Source organism: Panthera pardus, unplaced genomic scaffold, assembly GCF_024362965.1.
Source record: "Panthera pardus isolate Hobbes unplaced genomic scaffold, ASM2436296v1 HiC_scaffold_10, whole genome shotgun sequence".
NCBI classification, from domain to species: Eukaryota; Metazoa; Chordata; class Mammalia; order Carnivora; family Felidae; genus Panthera; species Panthera pardus.
Genome location: NW_026526655.1, coordinates 26,544,544 through 26,569,442, shown reverse-complemented (window position 1 = coordinate 26,569,442; position 24,899 = coordinate 26,544,544). Strand labels below are relative to the sequence as shown.

The 24,899-nt window shown below is 35.4% G+C and overlaps 1 protein-coding gene across 8 annotated transcripts in view; it reads right to left on the bottom strand.

Moving 5' to 3' along the window:
* KANSL1L (KAT8 regulatory NSL complex subunit 1 like) overlaps positions 1–24,899 on the bottom strand; it is a 134,315-nt gene that overhangs the window by 52,987 nt on the left and 56,429 nt on the right. For 5 of the 8 annotated variants that reach the window (XM_053905308.1, XM_019446134.2, XM_019446137.2 and 2 more), the window contains one exon: positions 9,299–9,503. In XM_053905308.1, the coding sequence (XP_053761283.1) occupies positions 9,299–9,503 (205 nt within the window). Of the gene's footprint in view, positions 1–6,463; positions 6,530–9,298; positions 9,504–24,899 lie in introns of all 8 variants that reach the window. The other 3 variants (XM_053905311.1, XM_019446135.2, XM_019446136.2) reach the window with 3 other exon arrangements.

Here is a 24,899-nt window from a genome sequence, read left to right as displayed (position 1 = left end):
TATGAAAGATCTGTTCATAACTTATGCCTTTCTTTTTTACTTAAAAGAAGTTCTTGTGGTAAAATACACATAAAATTTATGATTTTGACCATTTTAAAGTGTACAACTCTGGGACACCTGGGTGGCTCAATTGGTTGAGCATTGGACTCTTGGTTTCAGCTCAGGTCATGATCTCGCAGTTTGTGGGTTCGAGCCCCACAAGTGCAGAGCCTGCTTGGGAGTCTCCCTCTCTCTTTCTGCCCCTCTACTGCTCATATGCTCTTGCTCTTTCTCAAAATAAACAAACATTTTCAAAAAGTGTACAACTGTTTATGCCTATTTTTAATTGGACTGTTGGTCTTTTTCTTGTTTTATTAGTTTAAAATGCATATATATATATATGTATACACACATATATATGTGTGTATACATATATATATATTCAAGATACAAAATCTTTTTCTTCAGTGTATACTTTGACTTTCTTAATGCTACCTTTTATATAAATAAGTTAATAATTTTAACAGAGTCTAAATTAATTTTTTCTTTTATTGTTGTTTGTGTCCTGATTAAGAAAGACAGGAAGGTATTTTCCTATGTTTTCTTCTAGCTTTAATGTTTTCCTCTCACCTTCAGGTCTATGATTCACTTTTTTTTTTTTTTTCTTTTTCTTTTTTTTTTTTTAGGGTAGTACATATTTGTAGCTGAGTAGGTAGCTCTCTTGCCTATTTCCTGCCTATAAAATTTTCGGGATCCAATAACTTTCTTTCATCCAGTCTGTGCCCTTTTTAGTCTAAGCTGATACTGTTTTTGCTAATATAAAATTCTCAAAAACCTTGTTATGTCAAGATGATCCATGTCATTAGACAAGAGGGTGCCCTCCAGGTCTTTTATGGATAGACTCATCTTTATTCTTTGACTTCTACTAAGATGGTTGACTGGATCTGTGAGTAGGTCCTATGCCTAATCTCTTCAGGAAAAGTCTGTCCAGCCACACCCCCTGAATTCTCTCCAAGACAGAGTACATGGTTTTTGTTTGGTTTTGGCAACAGAATGAAAACTTCCCAAATTATCAATTTCTGCTTCCTTTTTGGTTAACAATTGCTTCCTCAACTTATCCATTTCTTCTAATATTTTACTATAAATAGCAAGAAGAAACTACACTGTAAATTCCATACTTCGATAATTTTGTAAGCTAAATACCTAAGAGTTCAATGCTTATAGGTTCTATTTTCCATTCAACAGAGTATTTTCAGCCAAGTTTTCCACCACTTTATAACAAAGATCATCTTTCTTCTAGGTTCTAATCTTTCTAAAATCTCATCAGAAGTACCTTTGTCTTCCATCCTCTTCACTTATTTCTGAACTCTCATCAGAATCTAGGCTCACCTCAAAATTCTTCCAGCCTCTACTCATTACATAATTCCAAAATTGCTTCAACAATTTTATGTACTTGTTAGTGCGGCATCCTACTCCCTGGTACCAAACTCTGTATTAGTTTCCTAGGGATGTCATAATAAATGGCCACAAATTGGGTGACTCAAAACCACAGAAGTTTATTTTCTGACAGTTTTGGAGGCCAAATGTCCAAAACAGGTATTGGCAGGGCTGAGTTTCCTTTGAAGGCTCTGTGGGAGAATTGTTCCTTGCCTCTTTCAGCTTCCGGTGGCTCCTGGTGTTCCTTGGGTTGTGGTAATATAATTCCAATCTCTGCTTCCGTCTTTACATAGCCTTCTCTGTGCCTCAAATCTCTCCTTATTTTACGAAAACACTAGTCATAGGCCTATCCTAAATCCCAAATTATGTTATCTCAAGATCTTTAACTTAATTACATCTATAATGACCCTGTTTCCAAATAAGTTACTGTATTAGTTTGCTAAGTCTGCAATAACAAGGTACCACAACCAAGTGGTTGAAACAACAGACTTACTGTTTCCTATTTCTGGTGACTAGAAGTCAGATCAAGCTGTCAATAAAATCGGTTTCTTTTGGAAAGAAGGAAGAATCTTTCCATGCCTCTCCCCTAGCTTCTTTTTTTGCTTCCAATCTTTGGTGTTCCTTGGTTAATTGAAGAATAACTCTGATCTCAGTCTTCATCTTCACATGACCATCACCCTGTGTACATGCATCCATTTCTGAATTTTCCTTTTTAAAAAAAATTTTTTTATTGTTTATTTATTTTTGAGAGAGACAGAGTGAAAAGTGGGGGAAGGGCAGAGAGAGAGGGAGACACAGATCCAAAGCAGGCTCTAGTCTCCTAGCTGTCAGTAGAGAGCCTGACGCGGGGCTCAAACTACAAACCATGAGATCATGACCTGGGCGGAAGTCGGACGCTTAACCGACTCAGCCACCCTGGTGTCCCTGAATTTTCCTTTTTATAAAGACATCAGTCATATGGGATTAGGGCTCATCCCAATAACCTCATCTTAACTAATTATATCTACAACAACCCTTTTTCCAAATAGGCTCAAATTCTGAAATACTAGGGGTTAGCACTTCAACATATAAATTCTGATGGACACAAATCAATCCATAACATTCATAGATACCAAGAGTTAGGGCATGGACAGGTTTTTTTGTGGGGAGACACAATTATGCCCACTAGTTGTTTTTTTTTTTTTCTTTCAACACTTTGAATATTTCATTCTACTCTCTGCTTACATGGTTTCTGATGAGAAGTCAGCTGCAATTCTTATACTTGTTCTTCTATAGGTAAGAGTTTTTGTTTTTATTTTTGTTTTTCCTCTGCCTTTCCTCAAGATTTTCTGTCTTTGGTCTTCTGCAGTTTGAATATGTTATACCTAAGTATTTTATTTTTTGTTACTTCTGTTGTTTTTTAGGTATTTATCCTGCTTGATGTTCTCCTGCTTGAGTTTTCTGGATATATGGTTTGGTGCTGGTCATTAACTTTATAAAATTCTCATGTATTATTACTTCAAATATTTTTTTGCTCCATTCTTTTTCTCTTCCTTGTTCCAACTACATATCCTGATAGACCTTCTGAAATTACCCCAAGGTTCTTGAATGTGCTATTCTGTTTTTTCATTCATTTTTCTCTTTGCATTTTAGATTGCAAAGCTTCAGTTTGACTTACCCAAGCTTGCTGATTCTTTCCTCAGCCATGTCCAGTCTATAGATGAGGCCATGAAATGAATGCTTCATTTAGGTTACAGTGTTTTTGATTTCTAGCATTTACTTTTGATTCTTAAAAGTTTACATTTCTCTGCTTACATTACCCATATAGTCTTACCTGTTTTCTACTTAAATCTATTAAAGACTTTAACATATTAATCATATTTATTTAAGAGAATTTCAGTATCTTTGTCATATTTGAGCCTGGTTCTTTTTTTTTTAATATTAAAAAATTTTTTTTGATGTTTATTTTTGAGAGAGAGAGAAGCATGAGTGGGGGAGAGAGAGAGGAACACACAGAATGTGAAGCAGGCTCCAGGCTCCAAGCTGTCAGCACACAGCCTGATGCAGGGCTTGAACTCACAAACTGTGAGATCATGACCTGAGCCCAAGTCGGATGCTTAACTGACTGAGCCATCTTGGCACCCCTGTGAGCCTGGTTCTGATGGTTTCCTTGTCTTGTCAGAGTGTGTTTTTCCTAGCATGCCTTGTAATTTTTGTTGAAAGCTGAATATGATGTATCAGGTAATAGGACTGGAGGTAAACAGAATGTGTGGTTTTTTGTTTTTTTTTTTTTCCAGTAATCTATACCCAACATAGGGCTTGAACTCACAACCTAGAGATCAACAGCTGCATGCCCCTCCATCTGAGCCAGCCAGGTGCTCTGATGTAAAGAGAATTTTACTGTGAAGCATTACGTTAATCTGGCTAAGCGTGGGCGGTGTTTAATGGCTAATATAGTTGTAGGTGCCAGAGGCCTCAAAATTCCTCTAGTGTCTTTGTCTCCCTGTTAATTTTTGACTTCTTAAGCACTCCTCCTCAGAGAAAGTCTATGCTTTGCAGCTGTACCCTACTGTTATAGTACCAGAAACTTGTTGGTATGGTGGTAAAGTGTGAGGAAAAGGAAGCATACAAGGGGTGCCTGGCTGGCTCAGTCAGTAGAGCCTGTGACTCTTGATCAGGGTCATGAGTTCATGCCCCATGTTGGGCATGGAGCCTACTTTAAAAAAAAAGGGGGGGTGGTGCTTGGGTCACTCAGTCAGTTAAGCACCCAACTTTGGCTCAGGTCATGATCTCACGGTTTGTGGGTTCCAACCCCGCGTTGGACTCTGTGATGACAGCCTGCTTTGGATTCTGTGTCTCCCTCTCTCTCTGCCCCTCCCCTGCTCATGCTCTGTCCCTCTCAGTCTCAAATATAAATAAAACATTAAAAAAATTTTTTTAAAGAAAAAAGAACAAAAGGAAGCCTACCTACCACAGTAGCATAATGTACTATATTCTTACAATTAAATCGTCTTTTAGTGGGTCTACTTAAACAAGTGTTTCTTATTTTCTACACTCATTGCCTCTATAGGGGGGCAGCAGTGGGAAAATGCTTTTCTCCCAGGCAAAGTAAGACTTTACTGAAGTCTTTCCACTGGAAGAAAAAGCTGTGTTACAGACAATGCTCTGAACTCATTTCATAAAAGTTATCTCTTCCCTTTCCATACTTAAGCCACTAAGGATTCTTCTTAGCTCTTCATTATGAGAACCTTGTGGGGTCGTAGAAGTAAAGCCCATGAAAGTGTTGCGGGGGGACTTTTAAGACAGGAGTACCTAGGAGTTTTTTAATCTCAAGGTAATCCACACTCAGCCTCAAATAATTCATCCAAGTTACCATGTAAGTGTTCCTAACAGTTTAGTTAATGGTTACTGTGGCTTCTGCTCTAGGAGAGCACATCTTGGCTGTAGCTCTCTGAAGTTGCTTTTCTTTCCGTATTTCAGGGTGGCAATTTGTCCTATAGCCTTAATTCTTTGATGGGACCATGGAAAAGCAGTGATTTTCAGTTTGTTCACCTTTCTCTTACTGTAAGGGTAGCAGTGATGACTTCCAGGGTCCTTATGTGCTGGAGCTGAAACCAGAAGTCTTCCTAATGTCTTTACTAGTATGATTTTTTTCTCTGCAATTTATACATGTAGTTGTTGCAATGAAAGTGAGGATCAGCCAATTACTATATGCTACGTAGTAGCAGAGGACTCCTACTTCTCCATTGTCTTTATATAAGCTTTTTATAGCCAGTACTCTGCTAGAGAGTTAAGTGCTATAAAAAGTAATTTAAATAATTATTTTCTCAACTCTGCCAAGGATGCTACATGGCTAGTACCATTCTACATGCACAGGAGTTAATTTATTACATAAAATGGATGCCTTAGCCACTTTATCCCTTAATATTTCAATGTGCATTTAAAATAAGGATATTTTCTTACATAATGGCAAAACAGTTACCACATTTAATACTGATACAGTGATACAATATTTTTATATAATCTACCATAGTACAACTGTACAGTTTTCTTAATACCCAAGAATCCCCCCTCTCTCCCCCCTCCCAAGATAATTCTAATCTGGATCAAATATTTCTTTAACTGTCATATATCTTTTTAAACTCTTTTAATCTAAAATATTCCCTTAGTCTTTCTTGCCTTTCACAACATTGACTTTTTTAAAAAGAATACAGGCTAGCCGGGGCACCTGGGTGGCTCAATCAGCTAAGCGTCTGGCTCTTGACCTCAGCTCAGGTTGCGATCTCACGGTTCATGAGTTCAAGCTCTGCATCGGGAGCCACACTGACAGTGTGGAGCCTGCTTGGGATTCTCTCTCTCCCTCTCTCTCTTCCCCTCCCTGCTTGTGCTCTCTTTCTCTCTCAAAATAAAAAAATAAACTTAAAAAAAATTGTTAAAAAAAAAAAAAGAATACAGGCCAGTTTTCACAATTTCTTAACAACATGTTGCTGATTTTGGCTTTGTCTAATATTTCCTTATAATTATATTCAGGCCATGCATCCCTGGCCAAAATACTCCATAGCGATACTGTATCCTTTTCATAGGCTATGTTAGTTTTGACCACCTATTGATGACTCTTGCCCAATCAGTCTTTACTATGAATACTGCAATAATTCTCTACTTGGGCTCACTCCACATTTATTAATCAGCAACCTACTATACAGAAAAGTCCTTCCTTTCTCCTTTTTATCTATCGATCTAACAGTAGTGTGGACTCATGGTTTCCTATTTCTTCAATGGTTCACTACTGTCCTTAGTTATTTTGATGCTCAAATAGCCCTAAATTTGGCCAGCAGCACAGCCTCTTCAAACTAGCTTCTGGGTTCTTTTGACATGCCCATCATTTTTTTTTTTTTTTTTTTTTTTTTTGTAATATTTCCTTGCCTTCTGGTAACTTTGAGATGTTCCAGGCTCATCTTACACCTTCTGTTCCCCGTGTCTGGAGACTGACCATTTCTCCAAAGATCCCGGTTTCCTCTCAGTAGGGAATAGTATTAGAAAACAAGAATGAGGGCCATATGTTACTCACTGCTGTCAGGGTAAGTACAAGTCTAGACCAGTCATATCCAATTTGGTAGCCAGTATCCATATGTGGCTATTTAAATCAAAATAGATAAAATTAAAAGTTCAGTCCCTCAGTTGCACTAGCCACATTTCATGTGCTAAATGTATTTAGTTACTACCATATTGGACAGAACAAGTATTCATAGAACATTTCCATCATTACAAGAAAATTCTATTGGACATTACATACTAAGACCCCTTCACAAAGCAAATTGAGGACACAAACACATACACACACTCATTCTCATTCTTCATTACCTTTTAAATAACCTCTTATATCCATTACATTAATTCTTTCACACATTAAACAATTATTTAGGGGCACCTGGGTGGCTCTGCAGGTTAAACGTCTGACTCTTAATTTCGGCTCAGGTCATGATCTCATGGTCGTGAGATCAAGCCCTGTGTTGGGTTCTGTGCTGACAGCACAGAGACTGTCTGGGATTCTCTCGCTCCTACTCCCTCTGCCCCTCCCCTGCTCTTGCTCATGTGCCCTTTTTCTCTCGTGCACGCACTTGCTCTCTCTCGAAAAAAATTAAGCAATTATATATTGAGCATATGTTACAGGGACAGTTATTATTCAAAGCTCTGTAGGGTCAGAAATATATACTCTCTATTCTCTAAGAACGTGTAATGAGAAGACAGAAAAATAAATGATTATTAAAAATGGACTATTTTCATAACATAAGGTATTTATTGTATTAATATCCCACTACAGGGATGTCAAGGAAGCCTTCCGGAGAGAAAGGACATTTATTAAGTTTAGAAAGGCAAATAACTATTTTCCTGGCAATTTGGAGGATAAATTAGGGGTGGGGGCATTTTCTATTTTCCATCATTTTCTCATCTCTGTTTCTATTAAAATTCTTTCTCTACCTCTCCTATGACTTTTCAAAATTCTGTTTATCTTTCAAAACCCATATTTTATGATGCATTTCTGAATACTTCCAACCAGATAAGCCCCTTCCCTCAATCCCCAAATATAGTGTCTTTACTGATTTCAAAAGCACAAAAGATTTGGTCTATTTTTGGCATTATCGATACACTGGGTAAGAACATGGGCTTTGGAATCAGACTTAGTGCTTACTAGGTGTGTGACCTTGGGTAAATTACTTAATCTCTCTGCACTTCAACTTTTGTATCTAAAGAGGGGATTAACAATACTGCATGGTTATATTTTGAGATAATAATAAATAATAATGTATTGAAAATACTTGGCGGGGCGCCTGGGTGGCGCAGTCGGTTAAGCGTCCGACTTCAGCCAGGTCACGATCTCGCGGTCCGTGAGTTCGAGCCCCGCGTCAGGCTCTGGGCTGATGGCTCAGAGCCTGGAGCCTGTTTCCGATTCTGTGTCTCCCTCTCTCTCTGCCCCTCCCCCGTTCATGCTCTGTCTCTCTCTGTCCCAAAAATAAAAATAAAAAATAAAAAATTAAAAAAAAAAAAAAAAAACGTTGAAAATACTTGGCATTGTAAATGGAATATGATAAAGTATATGGTCTACCAGTAACAATAATGTGACACTTATTTCTTCATTTGTTTGCTGTACAAAGGCCCACGTTTACAATGTCAGGGTATATGAAGTATTCCAGCAACATCTAGCAAATCTCCAAAATTACTCAAGCAAATTCCTTCCAGTCAGAATATTTTGGCATAGTCATATGCTCAATATTTTAGACAATTCTACTTATAATTCTGAAATTACAAAATCAATTTCAAAAATATTATTGTTTACAGCATCTTTAAAAATAAAAATAAAATGTGATTTTGTATATAAAAACTTTAAATAAAAAATATTTTCCTATTTGGTTGATTACGCAGAATTTCTTAAAATTCTGAAACAAACCTAAGTTTTAAAAAAATATTTTCAAGTTGGGAAATAGTAATAAAATCTAAACTACTTAAATGGTAAAAATCAACCTATTAATAAAAACTAATTTGTCAGAATGCACATTTCTATTTAAAATTGGAGCCTATAAAACCAAATTTAAAATTGGTTTCTAATGAAACAAGCATCTTGATTTTTATACAAATATATTTAAAATAGTTAAATATATTTAATAGTTAATATAGTAATAATCAGAAACAATATTAAATGATAGTATCATTTCTTTCCTTTGACATAGTATTTAAAAATGTAATAGAAAAAAAGCAGGTCATATAACAAAAACTAGAGGTAACTCATCTTCCCTTTACCACAGTTTGTTCAGATATGCACTGAAAGATGCATACTTAACATTTTGTGAACAAGTGAAAAATATGATTTTTAAAATGAATGGCTTTAATGAAGTACATTTTAATTATAAAAAGTATAAGCACGGATACATAAACTTGCATTGCTTATATTCCAGAAAAAGAAAAAGGCGTGCTCAAAAGAATTAACAAATACCAAACCTAAAAAGGAGAGCAATGCCATTTCCTACAAAATAACTGACAGCTATATAGATTTTCTTTACTTTTTTCTTTACTAAGCAAAGGACAAATACGTAGTACACTTGTGTTTTCTTTATTACCCTTACCAGTAAAATTTTTAAATAACCATGATATGTAATATTCCTTCAAATTGGTTTAAACATAACAGTGCATTTAAAAAAATGGAGATGTGAGAAGTTTCAGAATACACTGCTATGTTAAAAAATTACTAATTCCACTTAGATATTATCAATACCTACATGATTTATAAACTATATATTTAAAGCTTTCTAGATGTAATTATTCTAAATAACCAGGTACAATCCATACCCTCTTGTATGTGAAATATACTGATGATAAAATCTTTATGTTTCCCCATAGGCAGCCTTACCTGTGGAGTCCAATAAAAAGTAGGGCTCAATCGGTAGAGTTTTCGTTTGTGGAAACTCTGAAGTGGCCTTGTTCGAGCTGCTGTACTCATGATAGTCAAGGATGGAGATTTCAATCTTGTCCTGTCTTTTCTCCTTTTCTTACTGTGCTTCTGGTTAAGTAACCAGCTACTGGAGGAAGAGAGCTCATCTAAATTCTCTGAAGCACTGAAATGCCATGAAATAATTGGGGAGTGGAGGGAATAAAACAAAACAAACAAACAAACAAAAAAGACAAAGAAAACTAAATGTAAATTGCCTTGATCTATTAGGACAGAAGAGTATTAATTTTAGCCAATTTTGTGGTAACAATTGGCAAAAGAATTGATATTAATGGGGAATTACATATTCAAGTTGTGAAAATAATTTCTACTTCTATTTCCTCCTGCAAAACAAAAATCCCATACGTTAGAAATGCTCACATGAGTTCGCTGGTGCAACGTAAATGTTCACTGTAAATTAATAATTCGCGCATGTTGCATAGTGTTGTAACTATTTACATCATATGTTTTTTGCATGTGGGTGAAATTACATAAGATTATTAGTCTGAAAAGGGCTAAAATCCCATACTGAAAATCATTAGTTGCTCTGAAATAAACACTACATACCATCTCCATGAATTCTGAAACAAACATGCATCCTACTATGTTTTAGGAACTTTTTAAAACTTCTGATGGTATAGAAGCTACAACTATAAACTGAAATAGATCACACAAGCTACACATAAAAACAAGCAATATTAATGTCATCATTATGCTTCGTATTAATTTTTAAACATTATATTTAAATATTTTTAAAATCAGAATAGCAAGAGGAAGTTAATGCTCAATGCCACACAAATTTAATTTCATTTATACAGTATATTATATATAAAATAATTTTTTCAGGCACTATAATATACCAATTTCAACCTTGTTTATATAGACAGAAGCTAGTCAATTTAGTTTTTTATTTTTTTTAAGATTTTATTTTATTATTTTTATTTATTTATTTATTTATTTATTTATTTATTTATTTATTTATTTTACATGGAGTGAGACAAAGCGTGAACGGGGGAGGGGCAGAGAGAGTAGGAGACATAGAATCTGAAGCAGGCTTCAGGCTCTGAGCAAGCGGTCAGCACAGAGCCTGATGCGGGGCTCGAACCCACGAACTGTGAGATCATGACCTGAGCCGAAGTCAGACGCTCAACCGACTGAGCCACCCAGGTGCCCCAAGATTTTATTTTTAAGTAATCTCTATACCCATCGTGGGGCTCGAACTCATTATCCTAAGATCAAGAGTCGCATGTGCTACAGAGTGAGCCAGCCAGGTACTCCAGTATTCTAACATCAACAAGTGAATGTGTTATGTGTTGTACTGCTAATCATCATGTAAGTTCTAAATATGCTATTTGGTTTAAGTAGAATTGGTGTTTAACAGTAAATATAAAATATTGTTTTTCTATAGTAGCACCATTAGTTTTCAATCATCTTTATGGCTGCTATAAAATATTAATAGCTTGTACATAAAAAGCAAGTAATTCAAAACTGCTTTACACAGTATTAACTCAGATATAAAGGTACCTGAATGGCTTTTGTTGGTGACACCAAAAAGAATTAAATATGAAATTTGGGGACTATCATACATTCAACAAATACTTGAATATGTACTACTGGCCAAACCAGTTTAGGGAAAAGAGCTGATAATAATTATCTATTTCACTTTTAAAATCTTTAGTCTTCAGAGAGCCCTAGTCAAAAATGTCTTAAGTCCCAGTTTGTAAGCATTCTAAAGATCTTCTGAGAAAGATTTAAGATATAACACTACTCTCAAATTAACAGGTCCAATCTCATATCCTGAAGTTATTTTCTGTAACAAGTGTATCAGCGGTCAGTCATAGTCTTCTCTTGAGAAACAGCCATGGAGTCAGGCTATCATGTCAAGGGTGAGCAGAAGGTATAGATGATAGGAATATCAAATTGGGCACAGGGCTGGCACAGAAGTGTCAGGTCAGGAAGAAGACAGGTTTCAGAAGCTGGTTGACTTAAGAAGTCATCAAGTCAGGATGCTAGGATCCAGGAAGGCAGGTCACAAAAAGAGGTTCTTCTGGCAAGTTAGAAATACCTTTAGGCAGATAGGTATATTGGTTCCTTAAAAGAGACAGGTTTTGTAATATCTACAGAATATTAAGAGCTTTTATTCCAGGACCCTGACGCACTGTTAACCTGGCCCTCTATTTACAATTCTTTAGTTGTTAATGAGTCCTTAGTTCCCCTACCCACAGGAGACTTAGCCCTAAAGAAGGGAACCACAATCTCTTTATAGACTGACAGCAAACAGCTTTTGAACTGGTTAGAGGCTTACAGGTTGGGTTAAAGATGAACAGAAAACATGCCACTTGTTCACTAAATGTTGTTGTATTTTCAAGTTTCTCAAGTGACTGACACAATACCATCAAGGGGAAAAAAGTTTTGTTTTTTTAAATTAAGTATGTTCCTAGCTGTAGACAATTCTTCCTTAATGACTTTCAACACTCTCTGTTAAGCATCCTTGCAAAGTGTCATCAAAATTTATTCTTCTCGGGGTGCCTGGGTGGCTCAGTCTGTTGAGCATCCAACTCCTGATTTCGGCTCAAGTCATGATCCTAGGGTCCTGGTATTGAGTCCTGCTTAGGATTTTCTCCCTCACTCTCTCTCTCTCTCCCTCCCTCCCTCCCTCTCCTTCTCCCTCTCCCCCTCTCCCCACTTGCATGCTCTCTAAAATTAAAAAAAAATTATCCTTCCCAAATAAATGGGGAAATGTACTGAAATTCAAAGATGTGAAATCTGTTTATTTCATAACTAATGTGTAAAACACATTATTCTCACCAAAGCTCATTTAGTACATAAACCAATTTTATAAATAATTAATGAGGTTATTGTAAAGGGTTATTATAAATTACTGATAAATTCACTTATTTTCCACAGTGTTTTACATTAAAGAGAGAGTCAATCAATTAAACTCAATGAAAACCAGAACAAGAGAAAAATGAGGGAATTTGGAAGACAACAACCCTGCTCAAGTAACTCTATAACATAAAGCTTTTTTATCAGGAGATAATATCTAGTAATTAAGCATTACATAAGAATTTAAAACAAAGATATCATTAATAAACCAATATAAGACATCATCATCACGTGACATTCTTAGAAAAAAAAAAAAGAGAGAGAGAGCTATTATAATATTGGGAGGAGGAGGAGGACATGGAGGCAAAATCCCAGGACAGGGGAAAAAAACATTTCAGTAAGAGAAGGCTTAATGTTCACACTGAGTTGTAGGTACACCCTGGGAACCCCAGAAACAAAGGATGCAATGGGTCACCATAAGGTACTGTCATGTTATAATTATCAAGACAATATCAATAAGTATTAATATACAATTATCACTGAACTTTTGAAATCACAAACTTGTAAGTGGGATAGTAGCAGGTGAGGCAATAAATTATACTTCTGTAGATTTCCAACTGGAAGCTATCACTCAGAGAATAATAAAAATCCCTTTGGGGCACCTGGATGGCTCAGTCAGGTAAGTCTCTGACTTAAGCTCAGGCCATGATCTCACAGTTCCTGAGTTTGGGCCCGACATCAGGCTCTCTTTTGTCAGCACAGACTCCTCTTCAGATCCTCCCTCCCCCTCTCTCCCTCTCTCCCTCTCTCTCTCTCTCTCTCTCTCCTTCCCCCACTCACATGCACACTTGCTCTCTCCCTCTCTCAAAAATAAGAAAAAATCCCTCAAAGGATAGATCCTTTCTGTTTTCTAGGCAGATAGCATAATTTGGCTTTAAAATGAATTAAATAATTGAGAAGGGAGAGCAGTGAGGGTGGGTTTACATCTTTCTCCATTTCCACTGTCACTCATTTCCCTAATCCAAGCTTGTGTCCAGAAATACTCCAATAGCTTCTAACTGGTCTCCCTCATCCACACTTTTCCCCCTTCAGTCCCTTGTATACCAATCTTGTGGGAAAACAAATCTTATCCTGCTATGCTCTTTCCAAAGACTAGGTCAACCCCTTTTGAGCTCTGATAGCACTGTTCACCTGTCCGCCACAGCATTTTTCATGGTGATAATTTTGCATTCATTTGTATGATTATCTGATTAATGACGGTCTTGCTTTCTAGACTGTAAGTAGTACAGGGAGTGTGTCTGTTTTGTTACCCTTGTATCAGAAGTTCCTGATATTGTACCTTGCATACTGCAGATGCTCAATAAACACTTACTGAATAGAGAAATACACATTTATCATTCCAGCTCTGTGCTTATATACGGTGCATGGACAACACACACTACACCTAAATAATCAGCTTAGTGAATGAGTAGACATTGAACACTTTAACCTAAGAGCCAAAATAAGTTCTAAACAGAAGGTTATGAGAGAGCTTTTATTAGAAAGATATATATTCAGATGGCCTTGAGTTCTATTCTAAATCTCTCTTTGGTTTACAAAAGGTAGTTGTTGGTAGTAAAATATGACATATCTTATTTCATCTTATAGTCAAGTATGTCCAACATAAATTTATAAGAAAAAGCTGATGAGAACTATAAGATGTTCTGATTTGTAAAAAGAAAAAGGCATCAATCAAGTCTAAAAAATTTCTTCTAATCTAAAAAGTGCAAAATGACTGAGAGCTTTGTCTAATAATTAGAAAGTTGTGAATTCACATTAACACTAATTTCTCTAATAGTTATTTAATGACTTTCTGAAATCACTGGTTTTCTATTAAAATCCTAGAAAATCTTGGCAGTTAATATATTTATGGATAATATATTGCATTCAATTTGCTTGTACAGAGTATAAATGGAAAACTTAAAGTCAATTTTAACAGTATATTCCTATACTTTCATTACTACAGGAACCAAAGGCCCAGAAGTCACTATCAAAATCATTTCCTGCTAATATTATGTACTTATTTCACAATAAATAAAACAATCTAAAGATATAGGGACACCTATTAGATTTTGGGTGTTATCTTGGTGGTAGTATTAACGGTAGCAACATCCTGCTGATAGTTGAATTTACTATCTTGTTTTCCCTTGATAGTATTTGGAGAAATGAATGCATCATACACTCAACTCAATGACATTCAGGATGGCATTAACCAATTTAAAATAAATTACATAAAATAGGGCTTACATAAACTTACTAAAATGGTTCACTAGGGGCATTACTTGTCTTCCAAGCAGCAAAAGTAAAACACCTCTCTCAAATGACCAATGAATCAAGATCAAGATAACAGGCATTAATCTGGTACAGAGAAAACTGTACTTTTGCCAGGTCATTTCCCCTACTCTAGGTATTAATTAGAAGAACTGTACCCCTTACTCAAAAATACAAGTCTCTTCAACTCTAGCAATAAGAAAATGTTTTGAAGTACAATGTAAAACAGCATTCTAATTAGATATATACCTATTCTCAAGAAATAAAGTATATCTTAATGCAGACATTAAAATGGAAAGGAAATATTTTAAGTAGAAAAAGCTTCAGATATAATGTTAAAATAACATCTAAAAGTGCTTCTAATAGAGCTCAACTATGAAAATAATGTATAAAATGACAGAAAAGAAATACACTCTGAACAATATGATTTCCACTTTTTCAATATTTTGTGAATTTTCCAATTTTCCTAAAATGAGCTTGTACTGTTTTTCTAAACAAATATATCATCTGGAAATCATTTTTTTTTTTGTATTACGGACTTTTTTTAAAGATTAAAAAAAATATTTTTTTAATGTGGATTTATTTTTGAGACAGAGAGAGAGAAAGAGAGACAGCGTGAGCAGGGGAGAGGCAGATAGGGGAGACAGAATCTGAAGCAGGCTCCAGGCTCTAAGCTGTCAGCACAGAGCCCAACACAAGACTCAAACCCACGAGCTGTGACATCATGACTTGAGCCAAACTCGGGCGCTTAAGTGACTGAGCCACCCAGGCACCCACCCTTTAAGATTTTGTTTTTAAGTAATCTCTATACCCAATGTGGAGCTTGAACTTATAACCACGAGATCAAGAGCTTCATGCTCTCCCAACTGAGCCAGACAGGTGCCCTTGTATTAGAGAATTCTAATAGACTTTTAAATGACTACTTGAGAGTAAGAGACTTAGGAGATAATTACCAAATGTAATATGGATTTTGTTTCAGTCCTGATTCATAAACCATATTTTATTAACCATAAAAAAATAATTTTGAAGGAAATCTGAATATGAATAGAAATTTCACGATAGCAGCACATTATGGCTAATAATATAAAAATAATAAGCAGATGATAATACCATGGTGGGTATGTTAAAAAAAAGAGTTGGTTAAAGAAATAAATACACGTAAGTATTTATAAGTTAAAATAACAATCAATACAATTTTTTTTTAATTTTTTTTTTAACATTTATTTTTGAGACAGAGACAGAGCATGAATGGGGGAGGAGCAGACAGAGAGGGAGACACAGAATCGGAAGCAGGCTCCAGGCTCTGAGCCATCAGCCCAGAGCCCGACGCGGGGCTCGAACTCACGGACCGAGAGATCGTGACCTGAGCTGAAGTCGGACGCTTAACCGACTGAGCCACCCAGACGCCCCTACAATTTGATTTTTAAAAATTCACAGAAAACAATGTGTCAGGAAGGGAAATAGCTGAAATGAATCAGGAAAATCTTGGGAATTTTTTTAAGTAAACTCTATCCCTGATATGCGGCTTGAACTCACATCTCCAAGATCAAGAATCATATGCTCTACTGACTGAGCCAGCCAGGTACCCCAAAATCTTGGGAATTCTTAAACCTGGGGAATATGTGATTTCATTTTACTATGCTTTCTATATGTCAAACTTGTCCATAATAAAAGGTAGAGAGTAAAAGAGACAATTATAGTGCTATCTGCTATTTTTATCCTGACAACTTCAAGTGGTTTTTTTGTTTGTTTGTTTGTTTGTTTGTTTTTAGTAATCTCTACGTCTAAATATGGAGCTCAAACTCACAACCTGAGATCAAGAATCCCATATCCTACTGACTGAGCCAGCCAGGTGCCCCTCAAATAGTACTTTGGTTTTAAGGGGTTTTCTGACTTATTTATTCTTGAGAGAGAGTAGGTGAGGGGCAGAGAGAGAGAGAGCATGAGGGTGTGAGCAGGGGAGGGGCAGAGAGAGAGCAGGAGAGAGAGAATCCCAAGCAGGCTCTGCACTGGCAGCGCAGAACCCAACATGGGGCTTGAAGTCATGAACCCTGAGGTTATGACCTGAGCTGAAAGAGTCAGATGCTTAACCAACTAAAGCACCCAGGCACCTCTCAAGTGGTGCTTTTTAAAGCATTAAGCAAAGAGACTATGAAACCAATGTGGTGGTTATATTTTTGTGAGTATTGAGACCTAAAGTTTGTCAAACATCTCTAGCTAATATATAGTTTGGGAGATACGGTTCAGATTCTTCAGTATAATCTCTTAGCTGTTTTTCTGACATGTAATTTGTTTTAAAGTTTGAAATGGAGACTTTCTGTTTTACTAATTACTATTTTTCATTTTAAAGGAAAATTTGGAAATAGAAAAAAGTTGAAAAAAGATTTCAAAATCCCATCATCTAAACACAAATACAGCTTTCATTAAAATTATATCCTTCAAGTCTTTTTTTCTATGAAATGTTCCTATACAATGGTTTCGGTATCCTGATTCTTCCACGTAACATTCCAAACTAAACATGTTACCATATGATTTTTTAAATACATGATATTCCATCCACTGGTTATAACACTATTTAAACAGTCCCTATAACATTAAGTTTTAGACTTAGAGGCAAAAAGAAGAATTTTTACAAAAGAAAATAACTCCTACTGTCATTACTTAAAAAACACAGCTGGGAAATTTTATTTCCTTATTGATGCCACACATTCTCTATAAAATCAGGTTTTAGAATTACAGGTAAGAAGGGGAAAGAAATGTTTTTACAAAAGAAAATAATTCCTACTGGCATTACTTAAAAAACACAGCTGGGAAATTTTATTTCCTTATTGATGTCACACATTCAGCTAATATGATAATGTGTTGCTCATATGAATCCAAAATTATGTTGAAAATATCAGCCTAGAATATGCAGCTAAGAGGGTTTTCTTGTGAGAAGTAACTATTGAAGATACTATAAGTATAAAAGAATTACTTTCTATGTAATTAGTTTGCCAGTTTTACTGCAGTTTTTCAATTATGATACCCAATTAGAAGGAATGGTTGCATTTCATGAGATAATTACCATTAGTGGAAATAAATAGCATGGCAATGATTCATTGGAATTTAATTTCATATCATGTTCTGGGTCTCATTAAGGCAAAAAGAAGCAACAATAACAATAATAAAAATCTAGACATTACTTCAAATAGAAATTCACTTTCTCAGAGATAATAATACCCCATGGGGTAAACAAGGATCCATTTACATTTTATCTTCATTTTAGAGTAGGAGATCTAAAAACTAATAACTATCTCTGATGATGATAAAATGTAATGCTTCATTTGTTTGAAGACTCAATCTTTTCAGTTTTCTCAGTTCCTGGTGACTCATCTTAGACCCTGTTGCCAAGATGAGTAAAGCTAAAAAAAACAATTCTAACTTCTGGGAGATACTGCCATTAAATAAGAGGTGGGGATTGGCAATCAATGAATAACAAGTGGGCAAACAGGTAGCCTGGAAAATAATTAACCAAGTGAATTTACTTTAGATATTGTGAGAGAACAGTTCAGTAGGATATTGTAAAAATGACCTGAAATGTCTTTTAAAAATTATATCAAACATTGAGCTACCTCTATGTGATCCACTAAAAATTAATAAACAGAATAGTGGCCAACATTTAAAAATTCAAAACTTGAATTTCTTCTAACCTAATTATAAACAAAAATTATGATATAATGTGATATAAAGCTAGAATAAGTATGCCTTATTAGAAGAAATAAGTGAAGTAATAATAATAATCTTCACTTATGAGATTACTTACTTGGCAACCCCAAGTAGCCACAATATGGATGAAATCACAAAAGCTTTTTAAATAACAAAAAAACCTCACAGTTCACTCCTGTTACTGTTAGGAGAGGCATTCTTTCTTACTAAGAAATGTCTCTTATAGTATAAATCGTTCTACCACTTTGGTTATCTACTTTTCTGGTCCAGAGTTAAGTTAGATGAGAGGAAACAGAACTGCAGGAGATAACCATGAGAGCAGTAACTAAAGCATCAATCTGACAATGGGGGAGAAAAGACAAATAAGTACAATTTTTTTTTTTTTTTGAGAAACAGAGAGAGAGAGAGAGAGAGAGAGAGAGAGAGAGAGCAAGCAGGGGAGGGGCAGAGAGAGGGAGACACAGAATCCAAAGCAGGCTCCAGGCTCTGAGCTGTCAGTACAGAACCCAATGCGGGGCTTGAACTCATAGACCAAGAGATCACGACCTGAGCCAAAGTCAGATGCTTAACAAACAGAGCCACCCAGGTGCCCCAGTACAAAATATTTTTTTATGGAATGCTGATTACCTGCAAGAAATCTTGAAAGACATTTCATTCATTCAACGAACATCTATTCTGCCCATTATGTGACTCTCACTGATGCAGATGCTAGGAAAATAGCAGTTAATAACTCAGACTAAAAAAAACTCCTGCTTTTATGGAGCTTATATTTTCTCATCCAAAAAGATAGACAATAAACAAGTAAAAAAAAACCAAAAAAAAATAAAGCAAAACAATGTCACACTTGTTATTTCATTTGATCCTCACAACAATCCAGGAAGCAGACCTTTTTCTTTTGAACTGTGACTTAGAAAGTTGCCCAAGATCACAATGCTACCAAATGGCAGAGTTGGGATTGAGTCAGATTTGTCTGATTCCAAAGGTATATGCTTAACAATGAATTTTCTCATAGTACCCGATCAGAGTTTAAAATTATGCATTTATTTGAGTATTTGGTTGATGGCATTTTTCTTCAACTAGAGCCTATATTGTGAGGACAGAAGCCACATGTATTTTTATTCAACATGTATCCCCAGTGCCCAATCCAATGCCTAGCACACTGAGGTCACACAGTAGATATTTTGTGAACTACTAAGTGAATTCTTTTACAGATATACAGCTATTAATCTCCATAGTCCATGAGAATGTGGTCATAGTCATGAGCCTGAGTTATCAAAAACTGAATTCACCACAGTGTCATCCAAGAAAGGCAATATGCAATAAATTTTACTTCAACAATTCTTGGCTTATTTGAAAGTTTCTAGCGTTTGAGTAGAATCCTCATTTCTCCCACTGTCCCGAGTACCTCTTTCATATTAACTTCTTTTATGCTTTTAAGTTATGTTGAATAATTTGTCTCTATTCACTATGTCTCTTGATATAAGCTAACATAAAATGACTACATCCAAAGCAAATCACAAAGTCATGTGACAAAAAGACACATTTTAGGCTGTGTTGAAATCTTTACATTTTTATTGTTCATTTGTTTAAAAAAAAAAAAAGAGTTCCCCAAAAATAAACATTTAATTGAAAAATATTAGTACTAGAAACTACTTTATAAATAGTTGTGTCCCAGTAAATTTAAAGAAATGAGCTATAAAGAGATTAACTGACTTGCTCAAGGTCACAAAATGTCTAAAACAAAAAGAATATATAAAAATGTATACTCTATACTCTCATAACCACAGGTTACCCCAAAAGAACTAAATTATAAAAACCACTATTAACTGGTTAAAAATGAATACAAGTTAAAACTTTTTTAGGGGGGCAGGGAGAGATTAAGTGTCCCAATATGATCTTTTGAGAAGGTATGTTTTATATAATTTGAGAATAAAACCCAACACTATGTTTACCCTGAATTTTTACATGCTTGGTTCAATTACAGGGTACCATACCCACCAGGCAGACCAAAGGTAGGACAGCAACTTATATCTCCCCAAGAGACATGATGGAGAAACAGATGGTATCTCTGATTTCCAGTATCTATATGATGAGTGTTCAGTAACAGGTGGCCCTACATACGCCTTAAAATCCTTATCATAACCAAGACCACTTTGAAGTACTCTTAAAAAAGTAAGGATAGTTTTAAATCAATAACTAGTATAATGCCAGGATATAAAAGACATAACAGACTACCTATAATTTTAATATACAGTTTTAACATATATAATATGTTCTTACATAAGAATATCAATGGTTAACATTATTTGGCTATTTCTTACATGCCAGGCATTGTTATAAGGTTTCTGTATGTACTATCTTATTTACTTCTCATACAATCATGTACTATCTCTCAGTATTTAACGTTTACTGCAAGACATACCTTTAATTCTCAATGATCTGTTTTGTGGTATACTACATTTTAATAGACTAACATGTACCTTTTAAGATAATATGATTGTAAAAATTGGGTAGGAGTGGGAACTGAATAAGGGCCAAATGTTGTTAAGATTTTATAAAATTTTTGGAGCAGAAAGAATGTAAATATTTAGGCACCATTATAACTTTTAAGAACTATAAACATATATTATTTATCACAGTAAATCACTAAATTTCCTATCATTTTTAAGTGTACCTTTTGCCTATATCTACATTCTGCAACTTCCTATTATTATACTGCTATTATTAGGTCTGATATTTGAATTAACTTACACATTTCAGTTGAGTATGCACCTCAAAATTCACAAGTGCCTATAAAAGAACTTTTTGATCAGAGGGACAATTAAAAATACACTACAGCTACATGTCCTTTTTATGTTTTTTAGGCATTCTTCATCTGCTTTCCACAAGTATGTATGAATGCTTTCATTTAAAAAGAATGGATATCCTAGATTAAGACAGATTTGACAGATAAAGGGCAAAGGTTATAAAATCAATTAACTGGATCATTCTCAGGGTAAATGTCCGACTTCAGCTCAGGTCATGATCTCATGGTTCATAGGTTTGAGCCCTGCATCGGGCTGTGTGTTGACAGCTCAGAGCCTGGAGCCTGCTTCGGATTCTGTGTCCCTGTCTCTCTCTGCTCCTTCCCCACTCGTATTCTCTCTCTCTGTCTCAAAAATAATAAACATTAAAAAAATTTTTAATTGTTTTTTTAAACCTATTATGGCCACTGTGTTTTCTATTTATCATTTTTAAAGTGTATAATTTGTATCCTATCTTTCTGAACTTTTTGATTGTGAAATATGTTACCTATAGATAAAAACATAAAATGTTTATCTTATGTTTAACTTATGAAGCAATGCCTCACCTACTCCTCCCTACTCCTCCTACTCCTGTCCCATAATCGTCACTCAGGCCAAGAAATGGAACATTACTGGCACCTATGAAGCCTCCTCCCCCACCACGTGGACTTCCTCTTCATATTTAGCATAGAAAGATAAAAAGTTAAATCAAAATCAGTACTTTTACCAGTGCCCTGAATAATTCAAGGACTTGAGAACAACTTCAAACCATTTTCTTCCTCCTGACCTACATGCTATTGTTGCCATAGATTTTTTTTTTTCTTTTTGGCCCCACTAGACATGTTTTACTACTGTTTGTTTAAATATACCCATATAATTATTTACCATTTCATTTGTTCTTCATTGTCTCTTGCATCTCCAATTACTCCTCTAGTATCATCACTTTCCACTGCCTGACGCACACCCTTTATGGTTATCATTATAATTAGAATTTACTAGTGACATACTCTTCAGTTTTGATTTGTCTGAGAACATTTGTGTTTCACACTCAGGCTTTCAAGATGTTTTCTCTGGGTATAGAATTTCTAGGCTGGCAGTTTTCTTTCAACTCACTGAAGATCCCCTTCCACTGCACTGTGGCTCTTATTCTTGAGAAGTCAGCTGTTAGTCCAACTGTGGCTTCAGTTAAGGTGGTATCTTCCTCCTTCCCCCCTCCATTATTGCTTTCAAATGTTCCATTTGTCTTTGTTTTCTCCCCATTTCCTCTGTTTCTATGGACAGATTTTTTTTTTTTATTTGTCCTGCTCAAGAATCTGTGTTTGGCTTCCTGAATTTGGTGTCATTTATCAGATCAGGTAATTTTTCAACCAAAACCTCTTCAAATATTGCTTCTGCTCCATTCTCTATGTCATCTTCAGGTCTCCATTTAAGACTTACTCAATATGTTTCACTTGTTTAAACGACTCTTTGTTATTTCCCACAGTTTTGTCTCTTTTCCTACAATCTGGAATTTTTCTTCTAATCTATCTTCTGTTATATGTTCTCTCTTCAATTGTGTCAATGTTGCCAAACTTACTTATTTTTTAAATTTTTTTAATATTTATCTTTGAGAGAGAGAGACACAGAGAGACATAGAGAGAGACAGAGAGAGACAGAGAGGGAGCAGGGGAGGGGCAGAGAGAGAGGAGACATAGAATCCTCTGGGATTCCAGGTTCTGGGTTCCAGGTTCTGAGCTGTCAACACAGAGCCCAATGTGGGGCTTAAACCCACGAGCCGTGAGATCAAGACCTGAGCTGAAGTTGGATTTTTACCGACTGAGCCACCCAGCTTCCCCAATCTTACTTAGTTCTTTAATTTCAGTATTTTTCAGAAGTTTTATTTGGACCTCTTTCAAATGTGCTACATAACTTTTATAGTTTCTTCCCCGCAGATATTTTCAAGCCTATCTTTTATTTCTAAAATCAGAAGCAGCACTATTTTCTAAAAATTATCAGGGTTTAATAATTCTGGTATCTGAGAACTTGGTAATCTGTTTTTGCTGTTATTTTCCTTATTCTTACTCCTACTGATGTCCTTACATATTTGATTATATTTAACTGTGTGCTGATCACTGCCTTGAAAAATTATTCCTAAGGATTTTCTTTTCTGGGGCTAAGAAAGAAGGTGTCTTCTTCCAGTGAAGAACTGAATCTACAATTGCCTCTGCCATCTACCTTGTAGTATGACCCATTCCAAAACCATTTTAAACTAGGGATTCCTTGGATCACTCATTAATACAAATTTGAACTGAAAATCAATGTGCAAGTCCCCACCATGGTCAGGCTATAAAGACAGATAAGTTTTGTTTTGTTTCTGTTCTGCTCGGGACCAGGGCAACTCTCCCCCATGGTGCCCTATGTGGGGAAGGGGAACAGTTTTCTTCCTGAGTTACATTTACTCTGAGGCTGTAAACCATGGAGGAAGATTTCATTTCATCTCCCTATCAGAGGCAACGTTTTGATTTATCTTCCTCTCACCCCACAAGCTATTAAAACTTCACTTGATTTTTGATTTGGCTTTGATTTCTCTTTATCCCTCCACAAAGCTATCAAAACTCAATTTTGTCAGAATTTGTCCTCAGACAATAGTAGATGCTGAGCTTTGCTTACTTTTCTCGTTTCTTGCTTTTTCTTAGCTTTTGGCTTAGAAATATCATTAACATTCACTAATTTCTCATTTTCAAAATACCTAATAAAATATTCTTATTCAATCCAACAATTCCACCTCTGGATATATGTCCAAAAAATTAAAAAGCAAGGACTCAAATGAAAACGAAAAAAAAAAGGCAAGGACTCAAACACATATTTCTATACTCATGTTCATAGCAGCATTATTCCCAATAGCCAAAAGGTGCAAGCAACCCATATGTTCACCCAGATATCAATGGACTAAAAAAAAGTATTCTATACATAAAATAGAATATTATTCAATCTTAAAAAGGGAATGTTGACACATGTCACAATATGGATGAATCTTGATGACCTTATGTTAAATGAAATCACCCAGTCACAAAAGGACAAATACTGTAGGACTACGTGAGATATCCAAAGTAGTCAAATTCACAGAGACACAAAGCAGAGTGGTGGTTGCCAAGGAATGGAAAGAAGGAAGAATGGGATGTTACTCTTTAATGGGTATGGAGTTTCAGTTTAGAAAGATGAAAAAAAAGTTCTGGAGATGGATAATGGTGATTGTTGCACAACAATGAATGTACTTAACTGCCATTAAACATAAAAATGGTTGCAATGGTAAATTCTATGTTGTATACATTTTATTAGGATTTTATTTTTTAATTTTTTTAATGTTTATTTTTGAGACAGAGAGAGACAGAGACCGAGACAGAGTGCGAGTTGGGGAGGGGCAGAGAGAGAGGGAGACACAGAATCCCAAGCAGGATCCAGGCTCTGTCTGAGCTGTCAGCATAGAGCCCGACACAGGGCTCGAACTCACAGACCTCGAGATCACAACCTGAGCTGAAGTTGGATGCTTAACTGACTGAGCCACCCAGGTGCCCCTGTTTTATCAGGATTTTAAAAGTTCTTATTCAAATGATTAATTTTCTTACCTTCACATTTACTGAAATACATAAAATGAATAGTATTTATATGCTTAAAAGGGACATCTTCAGAAAGTACTTTCTAGTTAAGTGTCAAGTTTGAATAACATTAAATTAATTAAGTCCTTATTCGTGAAAACCTTTGAGTTTTAAAGATTTTTTTTTTTCACATTTTACATGTGAAGAAAAAAATAACAACAATGCTGAGAAATGACAAAGATATAAGAACTAAATTTAGGCCTCATTCGGCATTTATTTACTTCCAGGATCAAAAGGCTCATAAATAGATAAATTTCACCTTCC